The sequence below is a fragment of the Lagopus muta genome, chromosome 6 (assembly GCF_023343835.1).
Source record: "Lagopus muta isolate bLagMut1 chromosome 6, bLagMut1 primary, whole genome shotgun sequence".
NCBI classification, from domain to species: Eukaryota; Metazoa; Chordata; class Aves; order Galliformes; family Phasianidae; genus Lagopus; species Lagopus muta.
The window spans coordinates 12,811,653-12,823,897 of record NC_064438.1 but is presented as its reverse complement, the minus strand read 5'-3'; the positions used below and the strand labels follow the sequence as shown (position 1 = coordinate 12,823,897).

The 12,245-nt window shown below is 43.8% G+C and overlaps 1 protein-coding gene across 1 annotated transcript in view; it reads right to left on the bottom strand.

Annotated features, from left to right (window-relative positions):
- Positions 1 to 982, bottom strand: part of OSBPL5 (oxysterol binding protein like 5) — a 161,889-nt gene extending 160,907 nt beyond the window's left edge. Inside the window, exon 1 of the mRNA XM_048948406.1 lies at positions 876 to 982. Within this exon, the coding sequence (XP_048804363.1) occupies positions 876 to 890 (15 nt within the window). The 5' untranslated portion in view covers positions 891 to 982. The remainder of the gene's footprint in view (positions 1 to 875) is intronic.
- Positions 983 to 12,245: the final 11,263 nt, after the last annotated feature.

The window sequence follows — 12,245 nt, the reverse complement described above, 5'->3', positions numbered from 1 at the left end:
TTGAACAAGTACAGTGGGAAAAGGTTTCCTCCCAAAGCTGTCAAGAAGTCACAGCCTTCAACCCCGTGCCAGCTTTTAGGGGCTGCTAGAGTGAAACTTCAAATATGTAGTATGATTTCTGAAGCAGCAGGTATATTGCATTCTCAGGATTAGCTACAACTTTAAATGTTACAGAGCTGCTGCAGTCCAGAAAGCTGCATTCCTTCAACTTGTTCAAGCTGCAGGTCAACCATCAATCCCTTAGGTAGCAATAGCTTTGGAGGCTGTTCCAGAAATGCTCATCTGGAGAGCAGTTTTCAACTGATGCAGGTGCAATGCAGTATCCTGCCACTTTGAGCACAAACACTTTTGGGCTTCAGTAGATCTGCCCTATTTTTTTTTCTTTTTCTTTTTTTTTTTCTGTTGCAAAGCATAACTTGTAAAACAATCCATAGCATCAAACTTCACAGAAGTCACCCTTTAAAAAAAGGGCAAGGTTGATCAGCAATTTTCAGAAGGCTTAAAGAAACATTACCAGGCAGCCCTGGTTTTTTGAGTTTCTAGCAAGGAAGTAAAGCTAGTAAGAAAGAAAATATTTTAAAATTAACATCTTGTAGCTGTATTTTGTTCTCTCATAGCAGAAAGCTTAAATGGATGACTTGCAGCACAGGAAATATTCACAGGAGGAGACAAATGCAGCGTTTCAACTTAAATCACTGCAACAGTTAATTGAGCATTTTGTGACAGCAAGCAATTTAACCAAGTACATTTTCACATAATTAAGCAGCAAACGAGACACAGTCCAAAGGACCTGCACATTTAATTGTCAGCAATTGCATTACGAAGCACGTTACAGACATACAGATATGCGTGTCTATCTGTCTTCATACACTTACCGTGCAGCAAGGCATGGGTGTCACGTTGGTCTCAAAACAATAGCTTTACAGCCTAAGGCAGAGCAACCTTCCTCTCACTCTCATCTCGGGCAAGTCAGTGTTTCTGGAAGGTGGCCAGGCAAGATCAGATTCATCAGCCAATAAAATTGTCTAAAGCTGCCGTTACACAGGAGACTGTTCCTCCGGCTGCAGGCTCAGGAGCAGCCAATAAAGAAAACCAGCATCAGAGTGCGGGTGAGCATTTTGCCCCATGCTAAGGGTCTGCTCTCCAAAAATCCAACCTTGCTTTGCTTGTGCTGCTGTAAACTGTCATCCTGTGACTTGCCTGGCTAAAATAGATGCACAGCTATTCGGAACGCTGACAAGGGGAAAGAAATCAGTCAGTTGAGCAGGTGCCTCTTGAGCTGGGCAGCAGTACAGTGACATCCAGAGAAGTGAATTCATGATCATAGTGGGGGTGCCACGTCAGACCTAGCTCTGTAAGGGAGGTGGGAGTTGCTGCCCAAATTGCCTAGCATTTACTTGAGAACAGCAGAACTCATGGTGGGCAGTGTGCAGATCACTGATACATCACATCTGTTCTGTCTTCCAGAGCTAGACTTGTCATGCAGGCAGTGTGAAGTCGTTCTGCCTCATCCTGGAATTCATGGCCATTTAGAGGAGCCCTTGATCTCACCCTGCCAGCCTGTGGCAGCAGCAAAATCCCAGCATGCAACAAAGAGTAGTGGAGGCAGGCTTTCGAGCTGGCTGACACCCAGGGACATCCAGGGGATCTTGGCCTTTCCCTGGGAAAAACAAAAATGTCAGCCTTAGTAACACCAGCTGAGCTGGAGTGAATCCTAACAGTGATAAGGCATTTGTAGCAGCTGTGTGTGACAGCAGGTCTAAATTAACACTAGGATAAAGAACAGACCTTTACACCACCAGTTTGAAAATGTGTGTTTCAACAGTAGATGAAGCCTTTTGCTATGAAGTCCTGGTGGAGAAAAATTGCTGCTGATCTTTGCACTCTGGTGTACTGCATGTTGGCATTAACCTTTGCTTACATCTTTGAGGTAAAAACAATCTGAGCTTTTTTCCAGATAATTTTTGCATCGAGGTGTTCCACCTCCTAAGCTGCCTCGCTATCCAATCTGAGGGCAGTGACATTTATTCCAGCCTTCTGACACAAATGCACACACCATCTCACCTTCACTAGTAACTTCATATTCCCTCACCTGTGTTTGTGAGAGGACAAAGCCGTCAGGAGAGCCAAAAGCCCCTTGCAAGGTTAAGACCTTACAAAAAGCTATACCGCATCTTGAAATGGGAGGGGTTTCTTAATGAAAAAGCACCTGGTAAGGAAAAATGGGTTATGCTAGAATAGGGACAGTGAGGCTGTCGTGAACAGTAACCACTCTCCCCTTTCATGGTCTGATGCCTTTAATCTCCTGTTTTTATACGGGCAATTTCTCATTCATGTGAGGCAGTGCTACAGATGCTCTCTTTACATGCCAGTAGCACAGCCTCTTAGGAAACCACAATCCAGAGCTGTTACCCCAGAGCTCTGAATGCCAACTTATACTGAGAGAGATGGAAAAAAAAAATCTCTTTAAGAGCCACATGCTAAGAACAGGCAGCACAAAGGCATAGCCTAACTGCACTCAACAGCCTGGACTTTGTACTCTCATCTTGGAAAGCTGCATGTGCAAGCATTCACAGCCTGGGTTCTCCTTTGATGTAAACAGGCATAGACCCGTTCAAATTCACAGTGTATTCTTCCAGCAGGGGACTGGATGCTATCTTCGGAAAACATAGGGTTTCATTTTGAGCCACTGTAGTGCACATTGCCCATTTGATGGACACTCCCCCTGAAGGCAATTACCTGCTGGGTGCTCCCTCAAAGTGGTCTCAGTGCCACCAAAATGGCTGCAGAGAGAGCTGCTAACACATAGGACGTGGCTTATCATTCATCGTATGCTTTAGCTTTTAGATGCAGTACCAGGAAGTATTTTCTAAGCTTCTTTCTATACATATTTGAGGTGTGTTTGGCTCTAATTAATTTGGAACAGGGCAGGGAGTTCAGCAATTTTCCTCTTCTCTCTCACATCCCTGTGTCCCACTTTACTTTTAAAGCAGTGAGGCCCATCTAGATCAAGGCACCAGGAGACAGAGAAAGAAGAGACTAACTGAATTAGTGAGAGCTGACAGGGCATTTCATCACCACAGTCATGCATTCAGAGCTTTTCAGAATTCATAACAGTGGCCATGCAAATCCGTAATTCATTGCTATGGCTGAAAGAGAAAAAGCCTTACCAAAAAAGAAAAGAAGAAAGCAGAATCTGCTGAATCTGCACACTGAGGAGTTTCCACAGCACGCTTACGCTTCACCTGGGACCGTGTGAAGTAGGGCATTTACTGCAAGGAAAGTTACACTACTTACTATTCTTACAATTAGGAAAGCCCAGCAGTGTGCAGGAAGCCTATGACACCTGAAGGAACTGAAGCACGTCTTTGCACTTAGAGCTAACACTGCTAAAAACTACATAATGCCTCTCCAACTGCGAGATCAAAAGTTGCTTCACTCTTCCATCTCCCTTCTGGCACCTGGATATGCAGCTGCATCTGTGTGTCTCCAAAAGATGGGGTTGTGCAGTCTTGGCCTCTAGCAGCAGTCTCAGGTTCATGCATATTTTATGGACCCGGCATGTTAATATTTTTACATATATGAATGCTTATATACATATAAGTATGTAAAATCTCAACGTTTAAGGAGAGCTTCCTGAATTTTGAGGGACGGCTATTACTCAACACTTCACATCTACTTTGAGCACAAGTGATAGCAGGGTAGTGTCATTTTCCATAGATTTATCCTTTCAAGCAAGGAACGATTACACTGTGAACACAGAGGGGAAGAGAACTCAGACTACTTTTCCTACATCAATTTAATCTGTCATCTCCACAAACATGGAGAAATCCAAACACAATCTTAAGCAAAGAACTGCAGTATGTGCCAGAATACAAGCATCGGTCCTGGGACAGCCTGAAGGGAAAACTATTTCCCTGTGTGCTGTTTGCACCTGTGAGAAGCAAGGCAGCACCAGGCTGTTTTTTAAAGGGAAAGGCCCAGCACAGAGGAGAGCCAAGATTGATGGGCAGCTGATTCAGTCAGCCCTCATGCAAAAAGGGGAGGAAAGGTTCCATTCTTGGTCCCTGGTGGCATCACACAATCCTAATTCAGGTGCAGGCCTTGATGAGCAAGAAGGATGATGCCAGCTGTGTCAAAGTGTATAAAGACAAATGCACAGTTTGCCCTCTAAGGTGGAAAAAGGGATTTTAGGCTATTCACAATGAAAAAAATTTACATAGCTCAGAACTCACTTTGATTCAGATAAAGCAACTTTGCAAACCCAATACTGGATCTTTTGGCCTTTAGTATTATTGACAGGAAAATTGAATTCAAACAGGCCTGCCTAACTTCTCATTTCCATGCATGCTCACATCCTTATATCAGTTTGACACTGCAGTATAGTGTTGATGTCCTCTTGCTGGCATTCTCATTACCATCTGTAACGAATGTAACATCTTAAAGCATACATAATTTATGTTGCAATAGCAAATGCAGTTTGGAAGGAAATTATTTGGAGAAAGTGGGATCAGGAAAGACTAGAGTGAGTCAACACGGGCCTCTCGGTTTCCATGGAAGTACGAGTAATGCTCTATCTGCCTTATCTGCAATCAAGCCACAGCCCAAGCAGGCAGCCAGCTCTAAGCATGGACACGCTGCATCAGATTATCAAACAGGACTGCCCAGTGCTAGGCAAGGAAGCATGGTGTGCTGGCCTGTCTCGCAGCAGGAACCAAATCTATTTTCCAGCTCAGCTGCTCACTTCTGTCCTGCCTTAGGCAAAAGCCCCAACTGCGATGGGGAGGAAATCTGTATGAATAAATGAGAAAACTTAAACAGCTGTTCTGGCATAAATACTTTGTCATCTTGCATTTTGTGCTGGTTGAAATGAGCCTTTCTCCGCTGCATTTGGACTAATTTATCATGCATTATTTATGTCACTCTGTCTCCCTGTTAAAACACCCATAAATAAACCCCCTCCACCCTGACCCCCTTCCTCCTTCCACTTGCACAAGGACCAAACAATGCATCAGATGCATCAGCTTCAGCCCAGCAGTGCGAGCTCAACCTGCTGCTGTTTGATAAGCTGCAAACTTTACACTCATTCTCTTCTTTGGGCCTTATGTTGTCTCTCTGCTATTTATGGGTGATTTTAAAATCCCTACCTCACCATGAGCCCCCTCAGGTTAGCAGGTCCTGCAGCAATGTTCATCCACTGTTCTCAGGCACTCTTGTATGTAATCCCATGCAATAAAACACTACACAGCCTTGCTAAATACAACCCAATGTGAAGCAAAGTCCTCTGGAGTGTGAATGTTAAACATTCAGCTGCCCTCAACAAGGTCAGTGATGCGTGCTTCAAGTCCCCTCTGTGCTCCACAGGACCACATGTGAGAAAGCCTCTCAGAAGAAAAGCTGGCCTGGTCCTCCTGCATCAATGGCCCCCAGCTTTCAAGTCCATGAGCAGAGCTGAACTGGAAAGTAAGAAGATTGTTACTGGCTTCTATATTTTAAATACCGGATAGCATGGCTTGCATTTTATTCCAGCTCCCATTTCAGCCAAAATCAGCTTTTTGTGTTAGAACAACAATATTCTCCTCTCAGTAGCATTCACGCTCTATACTGTAGAAGAGGCATCAATCTGTTGGCCCAGCTCCCTCACCTGTGCTGTACTGCAATTTCAGTTAGCATGAAGATGCCTAGATTCAGAAGCACAGCTGCCTCAGTCAGCACCACCAGTAAATTCACCAAAGCACAACGTGCTTTTCTAACTTCTAAGGCTTCTCCTCCAGCTCGCATAGCATTACTCAGCTGATCTCTTAATTTCCTACATGCAAAAATTGAGCTCTTTGTTCTGAAGGCCCGCAGCTTTCATCTGCTGCCAAAGGAGAATCCATCTGGGTGCCTTGATTTCCTCCCTCTGTGAGGAGCCCTCCCTGCAGCTACATGCAGCATGCCCACCTGTCAGTGCTTTACCAAGCATGGGGAGGATAAGGGGCAACAGGCATCCCCAGGCTGCAGCCAGGGCTGGGCTTTCAGCCTTACAGTGAGGCCCAGCCTCGTGGGCAGCTGCAAGGGCCCTTCCTGACAACAGGATGGGTGCCCTCTTGCAGGGTTTGGCCCATTTTAAGCAGGGGTTTTCCTGTCTGTTGCAGCCCTGTTGTATCTCATTTCCAGCGCTGTGTCTGCCCTTGGCATGGAAGGCCCTAGGCTGTTCCAGGGGACCAGTCCATGCCAGGAAGACATGAGCTGCCCTGCCAGCAAATTTGCAAGGCTGGCAAGGCATCACAGACACAGCTCTGGCAACCTCAGCTTCTTGGCCCAGCTTCTCCATTGCTTTTACATAGAAACGACCAGATCAAAAAGTCAGGCACACCCTCAGATGGCTGTTTCACCCCAAAGTCTTTTGCTCTTCCAGCCTGGCCACTCTCATGCCTGCTGCCTGGGACCTTACACAGCTCTCGCTCCCACCTTATGTTTCAGTCTAATCCTCGAGGTTATTTATTGCTGTAATTAATCGATTGATTCCCCCATATGGAAACAGAAGTCACCCTAAGACTTTCACTTCAAAGGACTTTTATCAGACTTGTCACCAATAATTAAACCATCCCCACTCAAGCAGACTGCTTGTGATCAAGAATATGCAGCTCCCTCCTGTTGGTGGCCAGGGAAAGCCATGGTTTGATCTCAGTGCTGGCAGAAGTCCTACTGAACAAAAGAAGCTCGCTGTTATGCTTAGCAGCTTCTGCCTTTCAGACACAGGAAATAATCATTGACTCTTAGCTTGTAAGGATTTTCCATATGCACTAGCAAAGTTAGAAGGCCACTGTCAGCTTTGAGTACAATGCCTTCCCTGTGGAGACTGCTGAGAGACTCAGTACTAACCTCACCTTACTGCTGGTCTGTTGTTTTTTTGTACAATTCCAGGTATTAAGATGTTATGTTATCTGCCATGGAATTATTTAACTGCTTGAAAATACTTTATTACTTCCCTTTTCTCATGCGATACAAGAACAAAAGGCACAACAGCCTCCCTTCTTCAAACATTTGCAGTGGCCATCTGCAGCAAACCATCCCATTTGTTTCCATCACAGTTCCTTAGTTCCAGGACAGCAAAAACATGCTCTCCTTCCCCCAACCCATGGGAAAGCAATTCAGCACCATAATGCAGCTGCTGGCAAAGGCGTCAGTTCATCTTGTCCATCCTCTTTGTAATATTTTAATGGTAAGTGTGGTTTTTTGTTGTTATTGTTGTTTGTTTGTTTTTTCCCCACAATGAAGAAGCTGGTCATTCAGACTTCAAATAACCCATGTCCCTCTTCTCTCCCTCCCCCCCTCCCTGATTTTATACTCATTCTATATATTTAGTTGGAAAGGAACTACTTGTGAATATTTTGCAAAGGCACCTTTGAAACTGTTCTAAGTTTTTTTTGTTTGTTTGTTTTTTAAATCTTAAAATAGTCCAGAAAATAGTAAGCAATTGAAAATGCTGCTCATTACATTGCTCGTGGCCATCACATAACATCTTGTGTTCTACTCAGCTACCAGTTATACTCATCCAGCCATGCTGCTGAATGTAAAATCTCATCAGTGAGTCTTTCCCTCTTTGGAGGCCCTGTCACCAGCCCAGAAAACACTCAGTTGATTCTCAAAGAGCCATCCAGTCTTTTCCAATGTAAACTGGACAGACAAATCTTTCAAAGCCAAAACGTTTGATAAGTGACAGAACAATCCAGAGCTGCACTGGTGTGTTTGTAGAGAGAGCAGCCTCTGCAGACTGGGACGCTTGTTGTGTTTTCACACTGATTCCAACTTTACCTAGCAAAAGCACTTAAAACATACGTATCATTTTATGCAATAAACAGGGACTGTCATTATTCACACACAACAAATTGCCCATATTCTGTAAAATAATGCTCCCATGTGTTTCTCCTAACATCATGCAAAGCCAGTGTCTTTCAAGGAGTCTTAAGTTTCTGGTTTGGAAACAACACTGTGCCATCCTCAAATTGACGTGTAAAACTTCGCCCTATGTAGTTACAGTTAGAATAATATCCTAATATAGAAGTATAATTAAGAGAATGCTGTCTTGCATGACCTATTTATACGCCAAAATCTATGTATAGGAGAGCTATCAGTGTTGCTGCATCATGCGTTCAGTTCTAGACAGCAACTCAGGCTATTTATATGGATATTACTGACTGGCATCTGTGTATTTTCAAATTCCCTGGTCTATGACACACCACTTTTTAGCTTTGTACTTAGTTTTGCTGCAAAAAAAGCCTCATGCTCAGCTTGCCAAGCTCATGTGCAAGCCATTTGTTTTGGGTACGCCTCTGTTCCCACCCTGATACACAAGAGGAGGGAGCAGGGATAACATCATGTCCCACATATATGCCTACACTCAGTTATAGCTGTACTTAGAAAAAAATAATACAAAAATACAAAAATCTGTCAGTAGAATTTTGCATTGGCATCCCATTGTGTTTTAGGTTGGAGGTGGAAGTTGAAGTAACTCAGCAGATGTTGCCAGATGCTGTAAAAGATGCATTTAAAGTCACCCTGAGGAGCTATGTAAGAAAAGGCATGAGAGAATCACAGTTAGTGTTACACACGTGAACAGATTCATAAACTGAAATAGCCTTTTAACTGTTATCCAGGTTTAGCATTATAAGCAAGATCATTGTCTCCCCATCTTTATTGATATCTGCACCATGTTCAGCAATGCTATAAATCCATTATTGCTGGGAACAGCTGCAGAGCAGACTGAGGAGGAAAGGAAATGAATACAGCTGATAATCCTGAACAACTACCTCCAAAATGGTCAGACCAGAGCCAGCACACCTTGGACTACATGAACCATCAGAAAATCTCTAGGCATCGCTAAGACTTGAATGAAAAAGCAACTTCCCAAGGAAAATAAGATCATTTCACACAATCACCAGCTACCTTGCATTATCAGGCCATCACTGAACTTATGAGCTTCTGAAACAAGTTCTCTGATGGGGTGTACCCTTCTGTACATGAGTTCTATGCTCCTACCCCCCACCCAAAGCTGGCAGACAACCCTACAGTCACAGTGGCCTGAGCTGAAACACTGACACAAGTCAGGGCTGTCAAAGAAGGGCTCTGCACCTACAGCCCAGGGAGAAGGAAAGGGAAACAGCTCATAGGATGAAGGAAGAGAATCTAGGGATTAAGTGAGAGAGCAGGCAGCCTGGCAGGAAAAGCTGTCCCTGGAAAGAACAATAGCATCATGTGCCATCTGGAGGATGAAGACAGAAATGAACAGGCTACATCTCCAGTTTCAGCAGTCAGCTTTCAGGTGGATATGTACCATAATCACAGCTGACATCAGAGCTGCCTTTAGCACAGAGCCTGTTTTCCTTCTGATAATACACTTCCAGCATCACAAACACTACAGGAAAAAAAGCTGCCAGTTAAAAACAAGTCTAGAAGTCCCTTACAGCTTCTTTAAAAATTCAGGATATGTGACTTCTTGTCCAGTCTGCCCTGCAACAAAACAAGGGCAGAAGCATGGCAGTGTGCGTGGGGAGCACTGTCTCTCTAGCACACAGCACTGTGCTTGCAATCTTGTGAGCACCGATGTTCCAGATAATCCAACTCTTTTCTGGTCACCTGGAAAGTCAGAGGTAAAATGTGAGTTAAAGTAACTTGCTTTTATCAAATCTGCCAGTCTGCCTTTCCTCAGTGAGGGGAGCTTATCTGTTAGCTTTGCTTCTGGCTGTTGGGGACGACATCTACTAGTCCAAAATGAAACATACTTGGAGTCAGAAGTTTCAATAGGATGTTTCCTCTGTTGTGTGACAAACTGAAAAGGAACTCTCTGAAGCAGTGCCACACAGACTGAAGAAAAGAAGCAAACTAACTTCTCTGGCAGAAAGATAGATCAGCACACCTATCTCAAAGGTGAGGTAAGCACCAATCTTTATTTTCTTCTCATTCTGCTGCTGGACTAAAGCACAGAACAGGACAGAAATGTTATGCTCTTCTCCTAGACCTCCATTTCTTTAGTCGCAAAGGAAGAAAAACAAATGGATGACAAGATGTAACACTGTAACACGACAGAAAGCACAACAATGACAAGTATTTGCAAAATCCTAGGCTGCAGCAAGTGAGAACTTGTTCAAATGCAATAGCAGCAGACACAGAAAGAAAAGAAGCGAATTGCCTTCAGAAAGCCTCAGGTACACAGGGACCTCCAGCAAGATGCCCTTGCCTCCAACGCCAACCCTTAGATGAGTTCTGGAAAGGAGCAGATCCTGGCTCCACCCCTTCTGGTCACTCAGGTACGTTGCATATACCTGAGTTCCCCTGGATTGGCCCTGCCTTCCAATTAGGTTCTCAATCACTGCTTCAAGCTGTGACTTAACATTTCCACTATACAAGACCAGGTATATAACATGATTTCCAAATATACGAGCTCAACTCTACTCACCTGAACAGATTGCTAACAGCTGGAAAGACTGAATTAACATCTATCTGCAAAAAACGTTCGTGAGATCAGGCTGAAAAATCATGGATTTCATTGTAGACACAAGATGGGGAAGAACTGTAGCACAGAACATTGCATATTAGAGGCAATTGGCTGAATTACTCCAACCAGTCACCGTGCAATGAGGCTGCACTAATGCTGTCCTTCCTTGGCTTAGCATGTGAGGATAAGAGACATATTCTGCCAGATGAAATTTCTGTCACTCAGTTATAAGTGAATAAATGTGAACAGTTAAAGAATTAGCAGATTGAGGATACCTTTAAATGGGCACGTTAGTCACAGTAGCTTCTATAGCAATTCACCACCTTTTAGAATCTGTACATGGCTGAAACAGCAGTAGTGGTATTTCCAAAGCTATGAGAATGCATCACTGGATAGATTTCCACAAATGCCTCATGGTCTACAGGAGCAGCCAGAACAGTTTGAAATATTTGAACTTCAGTAGAGCAAACAAGAAGCCTACGTGATGCAAGGAAATAAGCGAGGAATTTCACTCCCTAGATCTCCATGAAGCACAGTGCCCATGGCAATGGAAGTCAGCTGCTACCGGTCCCGCATGGAAGATGCATCAACGCGGTTTCTCCCCTCCACAAGGCTCACTGAGAGTGGTCAGACAAGCATCGTGTGCCTGGCACATGCACCCACTGGAAGATTACAGGATAATCATCTCACTCTTCACATCTCACCACAGCCATTTCAGAAAAAGCAGCACGGTTGCCATGTAGGGTCATACGATCTTACAGTAAGCGTCAGCACCCTGTGATGAACTGGAAAGATGCGGAGTGCCAGCACCACCCTTCAGGCATGTGATTTTCCTTGGGAGCGATTCAGATGACAACCAGGAATGGAGACTAAGAATTCTAACAGAACTGGACTTAGCTGAGATGTTTCGTGTGCACCTACAGTTGGGTCATTTGTAATCCCGTGCCTTTCTGGAAGTAATTGAGTGCAGAAACACTGGCTCTCACCAAAGGTTATCTCTATGAATGGAAAACTTCTGATGGAGTTTGGATGAAGGTTTTGTTCCTTTACATGGTACCAAACTCTTTGTTCAGAGAAAGGTCAGGGTCCTGATCCTGCCAATTAAATCTTAGTGACAGAGTTTAGTGACCTGTTGACTTGTTTAGGGAGCTGTTTGGCTTTGAAAGTGATGCAACACAACTCAAACACCACCTCAGAGGTTTTTCACCCACTTTCTTTACCAACTCTAAAGCCTTTCTAAATGCAATACAGGTATCTTGACAAACTAGTTTTCTCTCAAAAGAAAATGAAAAGAAAACCAAGAAAGCGAAAATGACAGGAAGTGCTCCAGATGATGCTTTTTAATCGTTACTTTTATATTTTTAAAAACAAATCAAATTTTAAAAAACCAACATTTTAGACATGTGCTGAAATTTCCTGTACAACAAATATGAAAACAATAAAATTTGTACATCATTTCAAGATATTTAACTAACAGTCACTTATTTGAAACACATCAACTTTTCCCTTCTTAAGCAAGCCCCAAATGGGAAAAAGGCTGAAAAAGAAATGCAGGAGATGCAATTACCACGCAGTGGAACTTTGAGCCTGGAAAGTGAATAGGTTTAGATAAGCAACAGCAGGAGAAAACACTGGGTGAAGAGACAGATCACAGCAATTGCAACACAGAGATCCTCAGAATGCGGTGAAAAAAAATCTGCAGGAATTCAAGTCTTGGCCAACAGGGATCCACAAGAGATCCCTAATAGAGGATTTCCTGCAATCC